Source organism: Augochlora pura, chromosome 9 (assembly GCF_028453695.1).
Source record: "Augochlora pura isolate Apur16 chromosome 9, APUR_v2.2.1, whole genome shotgun sequence".
In the NCBI taxonomy this organism is placed as follows: Eukaryota; Metazoa; Arthropoda; class Insecta; order Hymenoptera; family Halictidae; genus Augochlora; species Augochlora pura.
The window spans coordinates 11,010,958-11,028,827 of NC_135780.1; the positions used below are offsets into that span (position 1 = coordinate 11,010,958).

Consider the following 17,870-nt stretch of genomic DNA (forward strand, 5'->3'; position numbering starts at 1 on the left):
GTTAAGGCCAAGTTACACGAGCGTTTTTCTCCCCTCGCACGTTCTTCTTTTCGGAAATGTATTTCGTAAGAATAATCTCGTTACATCAATATCTGTGTAACTCTTAGAATCCGTCACGTGACCAATCATGTACACGTATATTCATGGAAAGTTATTATTATCAAAACATTACTTAGAAACAAGGAGGAGGAGTGATACCGAATTCAAATGTCTCGATGTTAAAATGATCGGATCGCACGAATCGATATTGTATCTTATCTCCGAAAAGTGCAATCCGTATCTCGATCATTATTTATTAGTCATTGACACGTATCAAAAACCTCGTGACAAAAATAACGTGCAGCGCAAATAATACAATTCGTTTTACAAACGTAGAACAATTTTATTCCACAGGTATCATAATTACAGTGTCTAGAGCTTACGTTGGCTTCAGCCTACGATTAATGGAGCATTACAAGCATCACGACAGAACTCTGTCAAACGCGCTCAAGCCTCCACTGTCTAATAATGATCGATATGGAAAATATTCTCGACACGTAATGGATAGTCATTTTTATTCCAATTTATGCCCGGATCCAGCCCGCGCGTGCCGATCCCAAGTACCTGAACTTTGAAATTGGCACGCCGCCATGAAAGAAGTGCGCAATTCCGCGGTTGAGATCCGCTACGCCGCGTCTACATTACTGGGAAGAATAATTTTGGGCGGTTGCGACGTAGGGGTGGCCGGTGCATCGCGAAAATTCAACGGACGAAGAAACGATCGACAAAGAGTTGGAGAACGAGCGTTTCATTTACATATTCACGCCGGCGTTAAACTCCGCTGAACCTACATACCGGCTGGACTTCAATCCGGCGGACGTAAACATACGTACAGGCGACACGCGCCCAAAATTGTGCCCGTGTAGCGTGCAGCCGAACGAAATCCGTGCAGGTTATACCCGGATCCGTTGGTCCACGATTCAACGTTTCCGTTCCGTGTTTCTCGCAATCTATCGGCAAAATAGTTTTGATCCTAAATTATCGGGGAATCATCGCCATAGGGACTCATGCCTGATGTTTCATCGCCGCCATCCGATATTACGTCAGTTTCCACTTTCCACTGACAGAACAGACATGCGTTTAACAACTGAGTTAGCATGTGCACGCCAAGGTATTTAGACGCTGATATTTCTTTTTGCGATGACGAACGATATGCGGCTAAGTTTATAAACATGGCTCTCTCACACTCGTCACAGAGATTCATACTCAATTAAAAGTGCAAGCGTACCCCGTCCTCTTATCGGTTACCGGAAAACACTTGTCAACTCACGTGCGTGTCATCAACACAGAAACAATCGCACTCACCGTCATACGGGCGATTTAAGTCGATCTCCAGCCGATCAAAGATGATCCTCGGTCGATACACTTCCACCAGCAAATGTATGGACATTCCACGGTGAACTGTTTCGATTAGATTCTTATCCCTCGATCCGTTTGAGTAAAATTCACGTCTATTCCCCGATGGTGGTAGTGTCGGCAGTGCCGATGCATCGGTGTCACGCCTCTTTGTTTATAATATAATGCAGGCGTGACGGAGTTTCTTCTCCGCCAGGAGTCGCATAATCCCCTCCATCGGTTAGCCGGTTCTCCCACTAGTCAGCTGACTGTTCACCACTGCTACGTTCATACGGCAATATATGTGGTAGCAAGAGTTGGTCGTTTTGGCGGGACAAAGTTAATGGCTGCTAAATGATGAGAGAATAGTCATAACTTCGATTTTGTAGAATGTCTCAATATATCGTAGTGTTATCGTCCTATTTAATCAGTTAAGTAATGCTCACTGTTTCCATAATTCCATTCAAGTGTGTGCCTTTCAATTTTTAACTAATAATTGATAAGGTACAATCTCATTTTTCTCAATAATTCGGTATGACAAAGATGGAACTACTGCTCGGTGCATCGAGTAGGCATAGTAGAAAACTGTATCTCATGCTGCAAATTAGTCGGTTCTTACCATATACCGGTAACTAAGTAAAAATCTATTTTATCTATGCTGTCTCTGCTCTCTTGTTTGACAAAATTATTGTCTTATCCTTCCACGAGTTAACTGCTGTGGACAATATGCTTTTTAATTTAACAATATATTACACAATATTGATTGAACCCAACTAAAACTTTACCGACACTTATTAAAAAATGTTTAGCTTCTAAGTCAACGTCCTTTAGAATTGATAGAAAGAAAGCGAATAATGTAGTGATTTATATCAAATGATATTGATATTATATATAACATATATCTACAGTAGCGATTAAAAGAGGAAAAACAAATTTGACTCCCAAGCGCCATCTTACAGTTTAGAAACAATAACGATTTGAATTAAAACTAAAATAAAGCAAACGTTTAAATTTCAAGTGACAATGAAATTGTACGAGTCAAAATTCTTCTTTCCTGAATAACACATCTATTTAATATCCTTGGTTGCGCAACTGCTTAACACGTGATGATCTTAGAAAAATCAATATAGGTTAGTAGCTAATACAATGACGAGAATCCTCGTATACATATAGGTTTATCACATTTTCAAGATAACCATTCCATATTTCATAATATAGTGGAAAATAGATACTCATTGTTTTAAATTACAGTATTGCATTAGATATGTATTTACGAATAACATGAAAGTTATAGTAAACACATTATGCTACAAAATAATTAAGCATTTATATAAGTGTCTATAGACAGCATATTATACGTAAAATCATGCAATACTATTCAAAAATATTGTAATATCGAGCTGATCAAGGTAATTATAAAGTTATTTTGAAATAAAATGTTTCCAAAACATTGAACGGTAGCTTATGATACTATTGATACATTTTTAATTTTCTAAATTATTACTGTCGCGTGTATGTACTTATTTTTTACATTATATAAGCAAGCTGTACAATGATTGCTGAAAGTCACATGTCTACCAACTTCGTCATCAACACGCTATAGGATCATGTAACCAATAATATATTTAATTTTCGCAAGTATTCCAAGAGACATTCACAGATGATGTATTTAGCTTAGTTAATGGAAGATTATTGAATTACAGAGTGATTTCACAATCCTCGAACAACTTTTCATCAAATTTCCAACTAACCTGAAGTATGCTTTAATTGCGAGAACGTTGATTGTTTGTTCTATTTCTAGAAAATTCTAGTGATTCCGTCCGAGTTTGCGTACAAGCTAAGGTTGCGTAACATAACCGAGAAGTAAAGATTCAGTCGCAGTCGTAGACGAAACTTGCGAAAGGGAAGTCGTTTTACGTTTGACACAAAGCTAAGTTTGATAAATTATTCAAAATGCCACGACGTGGACGTGCATCTGCTCCTCCACCAAGGACGTAAGTATTCCTTCTTCATTTCGATGATCGAAATATATTTTTAAACAAATTTTACGCGCAATATTACATCGTGTTGCGTGGTATTGTTCAACGTGACATCGTCTTCGATTAACAATTCGTTGAACGCTTTCAGATAACATTAATCAATGTTTGTATTATTGTAGGGTTAGGCCTGCTCGTGCAGCAGCGCCAGCGCCAGCTCCAGCAGCACATCCTCCAGCACATGCTCCACCATCAACACCCATGGTGGCTCAGCCTCAACAGCCATCCCTCATGGGACAAATGGCTGCTACAGCCGGAGGTGTGGCCATAGGATCTGCTGTAGGTCACACTATTGGACATGCCATGACTGGACTCTTCAGTGGTGGCTCCAGTGAGGCTGCTGTTGCACCTGCTGCAGCAGCAACAGCACCTGTAGCAGGCCAGAGTGCTCCAGCCTCTGCCCCTGCTGCTGGCGCCTGTGCATGGGAAGTTAAGCAGTTCCTAGAGTGTGCTCAAAACCAATCTGACCTTAGCCTATGTGAAGGTTTCAATGAAGCTCTTCGCCAGTGCAAAGCTTCTCAAAGTAAGCCTCTCTAAGCCTTTTCCAAGAATTATTACTAGAAATTTCACAGTGATATAAATACTAATAAATAATGTGTTCTTTTTTTTCAGACATAATTTAAATAAATATTCCTACAGAAATATCTGGTAGCAGGTGATTATGAGGTGAAAATTTAGGAAATATACAAATCTTATATGTTGAAAGTTTTAGATTTACTCTGTTAAAATTACTATATCAACTTTTATGTATAAGTATTACACAATTATAATCATTGGAATGCGAGTCTAATTCAGAATGTCAAAGTAGAAACTCGCTTTTAAATGCTTCAGAAATAAATTGATCCTTAATCTAATGTATAATTTAAGATTCTTTTACATTACCTTTTCCTAATATATATATATACATTATATATATATATATATATCCGTTTGTCTCAAGCTTCATACTACAGTTGTGCAATTATCACGTGAATAGTCTGAAGTATCTAATAATAATAGATGATTCTTGTATTAAAAATATTATCAATTTTCTTTCATTGGTTGAAAGTTATCACTTGTGTTTTTTATTTTTTTTTAAATATGTGGAAATACTGAAAGAGAGCCAGGATTCAAATCATTTTGCTTCCATATTGTTTTCATTCTTGTGATTAAATCACAGATCTTCCGTCGTTCCTGAATGTTTCGCTATGTCTTCCGAGTCGAATGACGTTACAGAGAAAAGTACTAATTGTAGTTATTTTGAAGATAAATACTTCTGCTGATATAACAACAGACTGCTAGAACTGTCATGACAAGTACCAATATGCAAACAACTAGTCTTACTTTTTAATCGAAGTTATTGATGAGGAGATCATTGTGTTTCTGGGATGATGAAATACTTAAAAATAGTCATCGAATTTTGAAAACCTCGTCATTTACAGAGTCTTTTGCTATATGCGGATGAAATATTAGAACAAATATAAGCAGCATGAAAGCATTGGCTAATAAAACTCGCTAAAAAGAATAGAAAGGTAAAAAAGAATGTTAACTTCCGCAAGACATAAAAAATTAATGATTTAAGAACATAGTTTATTAACTTAACGCGTTTCTCAAAGACGGCTTTATACTCGGTTAATGGTGGCAGTTAAATGTGCAAGAAAATGGATATGGTAGACTATCTTTTCTCTGTGTTCAAAACACGCATCACCACAAAGCCCGCAACAGTGGCGACAGCAATTCCAAGACCAGCTTTCCACCAGACAATGGAATCTCCTTGCATGAGTCCAAATTGATTTATGTGCCTGAAAATGTAACAATTATTTATCGTAACAACCATAGAACATTTTACAGAGATATTTAGTATGATAAAAACCCATACATGTATATGTGTACACAATTACAGCACCATATAATGAAACACTTATTCAAAATGCTATCCTATGACTAGGTCCATTAATATTTGGTCTCATCACACTCATTACACACAGAATTCAAAAACATAAATCATATTGAAATATGTATGGGAACCATACAAGATAGGGCAAGGCTCCAAGGATCAATTGCGATTTCATGCTCATGCAATAAGAAGTAATATAATCGCGCATCGGTTTATAAATGTAAGCCGTGAGCACGCCGTGAAACAAACAGAAGTTTACAAGACGAACAAAAACCTTGTAAAAGAACTCCACCATTGAGTGGGTGAGGATTTGTCAAGCAACATGTGGACCATACGCCTCAAAGGACTGAAAAGATTCAAGACTCCGTTAAGATAGTCTTCAAATCATGCGATAACTTCTAATCTCTGAGCAAATCGCCTAACACATTTGCCTGTGAAATTTTTCTGAACAAATTACAGTGAAATATGAATGCCAGAAAAAAAAAGAACAAAAAGAAGTATGTGATTCACGATTTGCTCAAGCTTACAAATGTTTACAGTGTGTCAAAAATTCAGACCAACCTGTCTCTGTAAAATAATACCCATGCTCCTTGAAATCGGCTAAACATGAAATTTCTGTTAGTATCTAATAGTCATTCAGTTTCGTAAGAATAACATTATTATTCTTAAATACTACAAAATGCAACGTAATTCTTGTATCCAATTAAGAAACTGATATCCCCTTACTATTTCAAGTAAATACTGCTTTATAGAATAATAATTTTGGAGCACATTCGTACTCATAAATAATTATGTTTACTAATTCACGTTAATGGAACTTACGGGAAAGCTGCCATTGTTGCTAGTTTAACGAATATTTCGCGTCGTACGGTGCGAGAGATGCTGTAGGGTTGCGGTGGCATCAGTTTGTACTTTTTGCAAAAACTTACTGGTTGCAGCAAGTACTCTTGTTTCACTTCAGAAAGATCGCTCTTATTTGCTATGATAAGAACAGGTATCTTACTATCTGCAAAATATTTCTGGAACAAGAAAATCATTTTTTTTTATACACAGGCGAATGGTTAATTTGTCATGTAAATTAACTTACGAAATACTTACAATATAAACTCGCGCGATATATTCAAATGATTTTGGATTGCTAGCATCGTAGACGAGAGCTGCAACGTCGCATTGAATTTGTGCTGGAGTTAAAGCATCCTGAACGTTCATTATATTTATGTCCCGCAATATTATTGTCTTCTCCTGACCGTACACATGAACCGTATTTACTGTTACATGTGCATTTGATGGTACCGACTCGTCAGTTAATTTCTGTAAATCCATTCGTAATTCAATAGATTTGGACTCAATAAATATGTATGTGCTATCATATATACCTCGAGCTTGGGATCAATAAACGTTCTGCATAATGTCGTTTTTCCGCTACTCTTCGGACCAATGACGTGACAACTGTACACATTCCTGCTTGATTGTTTTTTCGCCAAATCCAGTTTTTTCTCGCGGGTAACTAAAACTGCGTTAGTCTGACATTCATTATTATACATATTGTAGCCTAGGTATGCCATATATTCTAACGCTTTGCGCACGTTGGTAAGTGTTAATAGCGCCCATTGACAAACATATCCTTGAAACGTAAGCCAACCCTGTTATGGAAGTTAGAGTTATGAGTTAATTACAAGAACGTAGAAAAACAATTGTTGATTGATTGTAATATTACAAAATTGACCTTTTCATTGGTTGGCACGGTATGCTTGTACTCGTCACCCCATGGTGGAGTTAGGCACCTTGAAAATAACGATTCCAATTCTGGTGGTGAGAGAGCACCGTCGTGATCTCTATCATGTTGCATAAATAATAACGTTAAAAATTCTTGACCTTTGTGAGACAACTCGGTTGTGCAGCCAGAGGGAACCTTTAATCTGTACAAAATACAGAAAATTATTACACAATACAAAATTAGATATTGTTCAACGATTTTTTCATTAAAAGACTACTAACGGAGGATTTATATAATCTTTTGACATTTGCAACTCATTATCGTAACCGAATTTCCTCAATACAGCCCAAGTAGTCTCATTTCGTCCGCGTTGTATGAACAAACACTGGAGGTACATGAAACCTGTACACGAAAGAAATGTCTTGTCTTAACAATTTCTTAACTTTATAGTCAATGAATACCTTTCATTGTAACACATCCATTACAAATTCCATCCTGAATATTTTTTGATAATACAGCTTTTACATCTTCAAGAACCTGTGGTTGTAGTGGAGTGTTAAAGCACCATTGCTGAAACGCATTAAGCTCCATATCGTTTAGTAGACCATCGTTATCCTGGTCACATATCTACAATTTTATAATAACAAATGTGAATCTATAATGAATGGTGAATATTCTTAACATTCGCGTGGCATGTATGTACGTACCTTAAAAATTCTTTGGAGAGCAGTTTTACATTCTTCTGTGAGCTAAACATTGCATCCATGTAATGAGTTATCTAACAAATTATATACTAGATATTATACAGATTTGTAGAAAATTTTACCTCTTGAGAATCATAATTGTACAATGGTGTGGTAGGATGTAAAACAGCTCTTTGTGCATAATAAAAAGTTTCTGATACATTTTGCAAAGTTTTGGCGGAACACTGAAAACAAATACAGTATATGTTAGATGTTTCTTCCAGTAATAATTCATTTAATAAATATCAATATATAAATCCATTACCTCGATACAACTCTCAATCTCAGTAAATTCTTTCATTATAGGATATACAGCCTATAAATGAAGAACAATAATTAGCATCTGACGTGTAAATAAACTTATACAGCATTTATGAGTATTATTGTTTTTTCTATAAACCTCAATAGTAGAATAATCAACAAGGTCTATTTTGTTTCCCACAAGTACAATCGGACAACGATTATTAGTTGAACATCGCCTGATCATTGGTAACCAGTATTTAGCAGTTCTATCTAATGTATCCTCGTCCACTACAGAATATACAACGCAAATTACATGTGCCTTTTGGATTTCATCAGACAATTGATCCTCCGTCTGTTCCGCTGCTGTAAACATAATCAATAATATTTATAAGGTCCACATCTAAATACTTAAGGAAAATAATAAAAGCATCCGGGTCTTAACACCTCACATTCAGCCATCTTAGGATGTTAGCTCTTGCTACATAAACATAGATACTAGCCTGAATAATCAACAATGTGCGTGGGCACTTGTTCGGGCGTAACGTCCGCCGGTATCGTGATTTCCTCTGCTTTGCAGGGCACATCTTCGGCATACTCTTCGCTGACCAACGACAAAATTAGAGACGTCTTGCCGACCCCGCGGTCACCGATCAACAAAATCCTAACATTGCGCTTAGGCGCGACCGACCTTTGAACCATGCTGTCTCTTGTAAAATACTACTCTCGCTCTCAACAGCGTCGCTCACCATTCACATTCGAAAGAACATCTTCGCTGCTTCCGAGCTTTCCGAAAAACTTTTCGTCTCTGTTTCGCCTAACCTAAAAATGCACGGCTTACCCTCTAGCACCAGCTTCTAGACGTCACTTCTCCGTACTATTTCCCGATCACCTACGTCGACATCTTATCACCGATTATGATTGAACGGATCGGCTGGCTTTGTTACGAATTTTCTCTATCATCCGCGTTAGCGGAAAAAAAAGCGTTCTTTCGGCCGCTGCGATTGAACTTGCGCTCCGAGGGTGGGCTTTTCAAGGTTACGTTCTCTGCTCCGAATGACAGTGTACACATAGAAAAACATATACACACGTGTGCTGGAGAAAGAACGAAGGAGTGAGAAAGAGAGGCAGAGAAATAGAGTGAGAGAAAGAGAGAGAGAGAGAGAGAGAGAGAGAGAGAGAGAGAGAGAGAGAGAGGAGAGAAATTTTGTGCAGAGAAGCAAAGAGAACGAAGGGATTGCCCCAGCGTGTACGAAACGAATCCGGGGGACCTACGCGTATTACGCTCGTAGTTAAAGTGGGTTTGATAAAACGAGCAATTCGCACCTCGGTAGAATGGAAAATCATTCTATTCGTGGAACGAATCTCGTGGATCCGCAGCGCCCACATTTAAATCGTCTGCTATAGCGAGCACCCAGGGAAATCGATAAGCCTCAAATATTTCGTTCTTGGAGATTGACCTATGAACACCAATTTGAAATAGAGCTTACAAGTATTCGAGTACACGAAGTACTCCTTATAACCAAAATTCATTCTGCGTAACGGATACGGGTGCGGGAACGTCTGCAAATATTAGTTCCGCAAGTATAATTTAAGTGAATATCCGAGTACTCGATCAGGTACACACGTATTTGGATACGTTGAGTATTTGAATACTCGAGTTCAAGAAATAGATCCGCGCAATAGTAGAAGCTTTAGTTTTAAATGAGTTTCGCTAAGAATAATTATTTTAATGATAACGAGATTATGAGAGAAAATGTTTAATCGTGAAGATTCTTATCTTTCTGTGTACGTTTATCCGAACGCTGTAATCGGACCAATCAATCGTTTAAACGATCTAAAAATCCTTGACGAGCGTACAACGATGTTGCAACACATGTTTTCGAAATACTTTCGTTTTTAAATTCTTCCCAATTTGTATTTGATATTACTATAGGCTATAACTGTTACATTTGGTATGTGATCGATGAAAATGCAAGTAGATAAGGAAGGATACGCGGATACAGATAAATGATACGGGCTAAACAACAGTAGGTAAAGAAATTACTGAAAATATCATCTCACGGCGATGAGTTTGCTTTTTGAATATGATGAAATACAGTCGGTGTGCAAAGTATTCCTACACCTTTACAACGTAATAACTTTTTTTTATAATTGAACGATTGTTTAAGGAACTAATTACCTTAACATTCCCTAAAAATTTAAATCGCTTGGTCCAATTATAAAAAATTTATTGCGCTTTAACAGTTGTACGAATAATTTGTACAGCGACCGTATGTTAGTTTAGATCAAATTTATGCGCTTTAAGAGAATGGTAAATAATATAACAATGTTGAAAATTCATTTTTTAAATAAAATTTGACTGTATAGATCTGTGGTTCTGTAGATCATACAAGTTTTAATGTAAACAGTGTTGCACTGTAAAGAGAATGTGATATTGCGTCAGGATAATAATGCCATATAGTGATGATAAACCAAAAAAAGATGATTTTAAAAAGTTGCGATAGATTCGGCCCCCCCGAATTATCTGCAACCAAAGAATATTTTCGCTTCTTGTGCGTTATCGTGTTTACATACGATTTGTTTGCTTCTTTCACTTTTGTAATTAATTAAAATCCGCGATATGTCATTTTGTATCTGACTTAACAAAATTCGTGAAATACAATTACATTAGTAGCAAAAATTTTCGAACGTTATTATTTTTTACAGTATTCTTTGAGTTTCACGTTATAGAAGTTATTGTTTAACAAATAACAAAAAAGAAAATGTATTTGCATTATCTTCGAACATGTTCGTTACATTAGAAAAATTCTTTGTACAATATATAACTACGTGCTGATAATGCTTTGCATCCCCTCCCTTCCCTCCCGCTCTTCCAGGGTTATAAGAATAGTATATTCGATTATGTTCGACCACATAGGTGGTAAACAAAGCGATAACCTTTATACATATAGTCACCTGCGAGATCAAGACATTGCATTATCGTTTCGCATTATCCCGCGCTTGAAGATATTGCTGACCCCCATCATGTTAAGCCAACCTTTACGACCCAGCTAAAAATGTTACAAATTTGCCAATAGTATTACATTGTTGCAATTGAACATGTAATATTTTAATAAAAATACCACCCCAAACGATTGTTGTTTATTATTTTATTTCTTTACCGATTTTATGTTCTTGAAGAAGCTAATTAAAATAAATTTTTAAAGATCTATGTAATTAATTATGTATAAATATACCTTTAGATGTTAGATTTTATCTTACTTTTAGTATAATTAGATCACATATCGTCTGTATAAAAATGGCTCACTTTTAGGTATATCTTGAAACCCCTGAAGAAGAAAATTAAATGTGTTGTAAAATGAATGGCGATTAGATAAAAGATAGTGCTTAGTATATTTACCTGGATAAACCAAATAACGCAGCTAGATCACCGCAGAATTTGCGATACAATAGGTCTGATATAGTAAGAACAATTATTACCGATATGTATCATCAGTTAACTCTCGTTTCATTGAGTTCGATACATTCGAAATGGCAAGGGATATCGCGGACAGACAGCGAAATCTTGAGGGAGGTAGGTCGGCAGGTCGCCGATAACCGCCTTCCTCGATAGGATTCGGGTATAAAAGCCTGGACCAACCGACAGTCAGCATCGCCCATCATTGAGTTCACAATGAGGTGCATAGTTCTTCTGTTGGCTTTCGTGGCTTTTGGTAGCTGCAGCAGGAGCAGACATGCTGGTAAGTTCATTTTTTTAAGTAATTTCTCAACTCTCTGTTACTTCTCAACAATTTGTTAAAAATATCTGACCAGTTTAATCGGTAACTACAATCTATAGAATTGCTGAGCAATTGTCTTCCTGCAGTTTCGGTGGTTGTACACTGTAGTCAAAACAAAATATTAATAGTCACAATAATTCTCAGCATCTGACGAACAGTTGAATTTTAACTATAAAAATAAGATACTTGCTTCTTTTCTTTGTGATGCTTAGCATAAGTTTCTTTTGATCGAAGGGCGTTGCTAGCGGTTTCACATTCATTATTCTGATAGTATTTCTTGGTATTTGAAAATATTTCTTCATTTGTTCAGCTGACCAAGATCTCCTTGGCAAGCAGCAAGATGTGATCCATCTTCTGCAAAATATCGGCCAGGAAATTCCAAACCAACAACTCCAAGAACTCGGCATTAACTATGACATCGCAAACAATGCTTTACAATACACCAACCCAATCATTGTGAAATACTATGCTGGCGTGGTCCAGGCCGGTGTTGTCCAGCCAAAGGGCACTGTCTACACCAGCAGTATCAGCCAGCTCCGTAAAGAAGTATCCCTTCTTTACAAAATCTTGACGGGCGCGAAGAACTACCAAACATTCTTGCAGACTGCTGCATGGGCTCGCCATAACTGCAATGAAGGACAATTTGTCAAGGTATAAATCTGTAGAAAAGCTATGCAAACAGTTTAAAGCTACTGTAGAAAACGTGTAGTTGTTCGAATAGTTGATTTATTAAATGTTTCTTCTTTGTATCAGGCTTTCATTGGCGCTGTATTGATGCGCCAGGACACTAAGGGAATCATTCTTCCACCATTGTACGAAATCTTGCCCCAATACCACTTGGATGCTAGAATCATTCAAGAAGCTCAAAGCATTGGTATCCAAAACATCCAACAAGGCAACCAACTAGGCAACCAACAACCAAACATCCACGTGATCCCAGCCAATTACTCTGCTCTGCTATCCCAGGACGAACAACAGGTCTCTTACTTCACCCAGGACGTTGGTCTTGCTTCTTACTACGGCTACCTCAACCTCGTCAGCTTTATCTCGGGAGAAGTAAGATATTTGTAAACTTTAAATGTTCGATAATTCCCGCCTGCCATTATATTACTAAAATTCGCAATTCGTTTTCTTGAACAGGATGAGCAACAACAACAGCAACAACAGCAACAACAGCAACAACAACCCCTGACCCAGCAACAGTACCAGCAACAGATCGTAGGCAGATACTTACACCAAGTTGGACAGGACCAACAGAACATCGTCGGCCACGGAGCCAAATACTTGTACCTCCACCAACAACTCTTGGCTCACTACGAACTTAACCGTCTCACATCCGGACTCGGCCCGATCCATGAGATCAACTACAACAACATCGACTCCGAATACCACCCACACCTCCGTGCTCTGAACGGTCTTGAATTCCCAAGCCGCCCGGCGAACCTTCAACTCCAACCGCAAAAGAACAAGCTTATTCAATATGTCAGTATTTTGGAGCAAAGATTGATGGACGCCATCGACTCTGGACACGTAATCACTCCCCAGGGCATCTTCTTGTCTCTTTACCAACCACAGGGTGTCGACATTCTTGGTAGCCTGATTGAAGGAGGTGGCAAGAGCGTTAACCCAAGGTTGAAACTCTTCTTTCGTTTAGCATTTTTAATTCTACCGTGGTAGCATGCTATAACTCTTGTTTTCTCATTCGCCACAGATACTACGGAAGCCTCCAGGCTGCAGCCCGCAAACTCCTTGGCAATGTCCTTGAAGTCCAACAGATCGGTGAAACACCATCGGTTCTTGAACTCGGCCAAACCGCTGTCCAAGACCCGGTCTTCTACAAGCTCTACAAAAAGATCATGAATCTGTACCAGAAGTACCAGGAATCTCTGCCATCTTACCAATGGAACGAGCTTATCCTCCCCGGCGTGACCATTCAGGACGTCGAAATCAGCGAGCTGATCACCTTCTTCAACGACTACTACCTTGACCTTAGCGCCGCTGTTCCTCAACCAAGCCAGCAACAACAACAGCAGCAACAGCAACAACAGCAACAACAACACCAGCAGCAGCAGCTACAGAAGGTTTTGGCTCAACAGAAGAGATTGGATCACAAACCATACCAGTACCAGATCAACGTAATCAGTAAGCAACCGGTACCCAACTCTGTCGTTCGTGTATTCCTTGGACCTAAATTCGACCACCAGGGCAGGAAGATCAACATTGCTCAGAACCATCAGGCGTTCGTTCAACTTGACCAGTTCGTTTACGACCGTACGTTCCTCGATAATTTTGATGGTTTCCATTACGTTGCATTTAAACTCGTCGTCTATAATGTGCACTCCATTTACAGTCGCCCAGGGCCAGAACGTTATCGTCAGGAACTCGCAACAGGCTTCAGGTCTGAGCCACGACTGGCCATCGATCCAGGAAATCCAACAGGGTGTCCATAGCGCTATGAGCTCCCAGGGACCATTCTACATCACCAAGGTATCCCATACATCCACCGTGATATATTTGATAGAACACAGGGTAGCTAAAAATTATATGAACATGAGAAATATTTATATTTACAGCCCCACCAGATCTTCAGCTTCCCCGCTAGACTGTCTCTGCCTAAAGGACAACCTCAAGGCTTCCCTCTGCAATTACTGGTTGTGATCTCCGCTCCAGGCCCATTGAACATTCCATATGGTCCAGTGAACCCGCAAGAAACCGTTGCCTACCAAACCCAGCAGTACCAGATCGTCAGCCCCGAGCAATACCAACAAGTGCAACAACAACAGAGTCAATTGCCCTATGTTTCCGGCATCCAACAGAACGTAGAGGTCCTGCCCGAGAACTGGGTTGGTTCTTCGTTGAACATTCCGAACACTCTCTCCAAAATATTCGGCAAACAGAACTGGTACGGACAACAGGGCATTCAGCAAGGACAACAGATCCCCATTCAGGTACAGTAGAAACTTCCGTTCAAGTTTTCCGTTATCTAGCTACGCGCTGTTCCAACAAGAATACCTTATTCAATAGCAGGCATACGGCCAACTGGTTGGCCAGAACATCCAAGGTGTCCCAAGTGTGCAGCAAGGCGTAGTAGGTCTCCAAGGTGTCCAGGGTGTCCAGGGTGTCCAGGGTGTCCAAGGTGTCCAGGGTGTCCAGGGTATCCAGGGATTGCAATCCGGAATTCAAGGAATCCAAGGCGTCCAGGGTTTAAATAACGTCCAGGGTCTTCAGGGAGTACAGCAGGGTATCCAGCAAGGAGTCCAGGGTGTACACGGCGTGCAGGGTCTTCAAGGAATACAACAGGGCGTCCACGGTGTGCATCAAGGAGTCCAAGGTGTACAACAAGGCATCCACGGTGTACAGCAAGGAGTCCAGGGTCTTCAGAAGTTGCAACAAGGTGTCCAACAAGGTGTTAGCGGCGTGTTGTCAGGACTGAACGTTCCAAATGCGTACTCACAGTCTGTTCAGGGAGGTTGGCAAAGCCAGATAACTGCTGGAATTGCTAGCGGCGCCATTAACGGACAATTGTACGGAACTGGCTCCGTCAACAACGTCGCCAGCGGACAACAACATGCCGGTGGCTTCCAGTACGTCCATGCTCAGCAGCATACAGTTCTGGACCAAACCGTCGAAGACTACTACAAGAACCAGCCCATCCAAGACATCATTGGTGGTACGATCTCCTTTGACGGCAAGCCCCTCGGCTTCCCCTTGGACCGACCTCTGAGCCTTGGCGCTCTCAGCGTCCCCAACGTCTTCGTTAAGGACGTCGTTGTCTACCACGTTGGTCAACCTACCAACGAAATCGTTCAGTAAACGTTGCCTACCGTCGAGCCAGTAGCTCCGGAGGACAATCGTGTAACGTTAACGTCAGGCAAAACACAAAGGTTTATTGAAATAGCATTTATAATGAATAAATTGCTTCTTTAAGCAAAAGCTTGTTGTAACATTCATCCTAAAAACACCGCCAACCATCCCCAATCACTAATCCTTTGAACGCTCCATACACGCTACCATCGAATTATCCGATTCTATAACGTAGGACTTTCAGGAATGAAGTAGTACAGTTAATTTTTATTTACATACATAGGATTTTCTTATAATAATTATAAATTAAAGTTTTAACCGGTCTATCTGCGGTAATAGCTTAATAATATTTCATTCTGATCAATGTGTTTTCTCGTAATCGGAGAAGCGAGGGCATTGGGAGCCCCCAAAAGAAAACAAAAGAACTAAGTACGATCTAGTGTCTAGAAAAGTAGGGCTAGAAGTTAACAAATGCATTTCACTTTTACAATTTGCAAGAATTTCGGATAGTGCTACAGTGATCCGGGGAAGATCTCGGCGATCAGGAGTCAAAATATTCAAAGTGATCATTTTATTACAGAAATTTTGTGTTAGCTTTGGTTTTCCGCTAGCTTTGAACTCGTGTCCTCCTCGATAACGCTCCGCCAGTCGCCTCAAATCGGTCATTATTCTCCTGTCATCATCTCCATAAATTCTATAAACAAAGTGCGTTTTTTAATAAAATTGTATAATCTAGTATGCAGCGACTTGAACTGTTTCTTTTGTGTTATAAATAAAATAAAATAAGTGCATACAATCTGCAGTCTGGATATTATATTCGACGAAGCAGCTTTTCGTCTCTATTAGTTTATTCAGCAGAAGGTAATAAAAATATAGCAGAATTGTCCTCTTAAATATTGTGGAGAGACTCAAAATAGGACGAAGCTAAAAGTATACGCACCGTCGAAGTCCACGGTACCAGATCCGTCAGTGTCAATCTCAGCGATGATTCCATCCAAATCAGCGCTGGTCAGCTTGTCGTCAAGAGCAGCGAGGATCTCTTTCAAGGTGGCCGTCGTGATGTATCCGTTTCCCTCGCGGTCGTACAAACGGAAAGCTTCTTTGAGCTCCTCTTGCATAGCTTCCGCGTCCTCTTCCTCTAGAAATCGGCCGGCGATCCTGCAGAAACCATCAAAGTTCACTTTGCCGACCCCTTCGGGATCGTTCTCCTGGATTATCGAGTTCAGCTCGCTGTCATCGAACAGCTGACCCATTGTGTTCAAGATCGTTGAGATCTTTAAAGTATCGATAAAACCGCTCTTCGTCGTATCGAACATCTGGAACGCTTTCCGCATCACGGCCGTCTTCTGCTCGTCTTCTTCCTGTAAAAGATAGTTTTATTCAACTACTCTTCTTGTCGAGCCGAGATGTTAATCGCTGGTAGCGTTACTCTGCCACCACTAGCAACAGGGCAACTGTTACATAAGTTATTGATCGATTTTAAAAGTCCGGAGATCCGATCGTTCAACATCACTAAGCATCCGTTTCACGCAATATCCAGTTATTAATTATACATCCGACACATCCGAATCACAAGAATTCTATAAAAACCATTTAATTTGTGCAGAGTACATGTCGACGAACGTTAACAACTGTTACACTCGGAGGATCGAAGGAACAGACGATTCCCGTGGGCTTACCATGGCGATTGGTCCTCTCACACGACGGACGACGGACGACGGATACCTGACGGTGCCGCGATGTTTCCGTCCCGGTATAAAGACACCGACCGCGTCTGGTAAACCAGCTAGAAAACCGGTGGTCGCAAAAATAGAGCAGTCCGACGAAAAATGAAATATGTTATAAGTGAGTCCTCCGCGGTGTCGGAAGGCCGACGCTAAATTATCGCGGTCGTAATCGCGTCGAGACCTTTTTGGTAACCACTTTGCAGCCCTTATTGTCATTATTCGAATCAGCGAATCGTTCGTTCCCCGGTTCAATTTTCCTTTTACTGTTTCAGAATTCCATCGAATACTTGTGGCTCAACAAGTCTACTTACACGTGCATTATAGGAGCCTACAGAATAAGCTATACCAATCAGTAATCTACTAGCAACTTTGACAAATTGGTGACGCAACTTCTATTCGAAACCTTCTTATGAATCCTACGCTAGCCTTCAAACGCGTTCGTATACTCGCTTGAAACAGATTTAAATGGATACAAAAAGCAAGAAAGAATTACTGTAGATCATTCTATACTCTTCGAAGAACGAAACTAAAGCAGAATCTCTGATCTTGGTTCCTTTACTGTTCGTTGGAC

At 39.6% G+C, this 17,870-nt stretch overlaps 6 protein-coding genes across 10 annotated transcripts in view; 2 read left to right on the plus strand and 4 right to left on the minus strand.

Annotated features, from left to right (window-relative positions):
- Positions 1-1,921, minus strand: part of Prage (RNA exonuclease prage) — a 31,324-nt gene extending 29,403 nt beyond the window's left edge. The window contains exons 1-2 of one of the 2 annotated variants that reach the window (XM_078191182.1): positions 1,821-1,921; positions 1,345-1,724 (exon numbers count right to left, since the gene is read on the minus strand). In XM_078191182.1, coding sequence (XP_078047308.1) covers positions 1,345-1,429 — 85 coding nt within the window. In that variant the 5' untranslated portion in view covers positions 1,430-1,724; positions 1,821-1,921. Of the gene's footprint in view, positions 1-1,344 lie in introns of both variants that reach the window. The other variant, XM_078191180.1, reaches the window with a different exon arrangement.
- The window catches only part of LOC144474801 (26S proteasome non-ATPase regulatory subunit 6), a 262,460-nt gene that overhangs the window by 68,910 nt on the left and 175,680 nt on the right, over positions 1-17,870 (minus strand). The gene's annotated exons all lie outside the window — the stretch shown is intronic.
- On the plus strand, positions 3,209-4,264 carry LOC144475363 (coiled-coil-helix-coiled-coil-helix domain-containing protein 2-like). The gene is made up of 3 exons (XM_078191190.1): positions 3,209-3,368; positions 3,533-3,933; positions 4,023-4,264. Exons 1-3 carry the CDS (start codon positions 3,328-3,330, stop codon positions 4,031-4,033), a joined length of 453 nt encoding a protein of 150 aa, XP_078047316.1. The 5' UTR covers positions 3,209-3,327; the 3' UTR covers positions 4,034-4,264.
- Positions 4,097-9,074, minus strand: Miro (mitochondrial Rho GTPase). 4 transcript variants are annotated; one of them, XM_078191185.1, is made up of 14 exons: positions 8,490-9,074; positions 8,147-8,349; positions 8,012-8,062; positions 7,830-7,931; positions 7,711-7,752; positions 7,465-7,630; positions 7,285-7,405; positions 7,013-7,205; positions 6,663-6,929; positions 6,385-6,597; positions 6,109-6,305; positions 5,848-5,886; positions 5,561-5,632; positions 4,097-5,191 (listed from the first exon to the last, which is right to left on the minus strand). In XM_078191185.1, exons 1-14 carry the CDS (start codon positions 8,686-8,688, stop codon positions 5,065-5,067), a joined length of 1,992 nt encoding a protein of 663 aa, XP_078047311.1. In that variant the 5' UTR covers positions 8,689-9,074; the 3' UTR covers positions 4,097-5,064. The 4 variants fall into 4 exon arrangements, with proteins under 4 accessions (XP_078047311.1, XP_078047310.1, XP_078047312.1 ...); XM_078191184.1 differs by having other exon boundaries at positions 8,147-8,352; positions 8,490-9,072; XM_078191186.1 differs by lacking the exon at positions 5,561-5,632 and having other exon boundaries at positions 8,147-8,352; positions 8,490-9,069.
- On the plus strand, positions 11,603-15,581 carry Hex110 (hexamerin 110). The gene is made up of 8 exons (XM_078190256.1): positions 11,603-11,729; positions 12,079-12,419; positions 12,522-12,824; positions 12,927-13,399; positions 13,480-14,039; positions 14,119-14,255; positions 14,342-14,716; positions 14,796-15,581. Exons 1-8 carry the CDS (start codon positions 11,663-11,665, stop codon positions 15,579-15,581), a joined length of 3,042 nt encoding a protein of 1,013 aa, XP_078046382.1. The 5' UTR covers positions 11,603-11,662.
- On the minus strand, positions 15,820-17,530 carry Tpnc25d (Troponin C at 25D). Its single transcript, XM_078190643.1, has 3 exons — positions 17,252-17,530; positions 16,513-16,933; positions 15,820-16,266 (listed from the first exon to the last, which is right to left on the minus strand). Exons 1-3 carry the CDS (start codon positions 17,513-17,515, stop codon positions 16,238-16,240), a joined length of 714 nt encoding a protein of 237 aa, XP_078046769.1. The 5' UTR covers positions 17,516-17,530; the 3' UTR covers positions 15,820-16,237.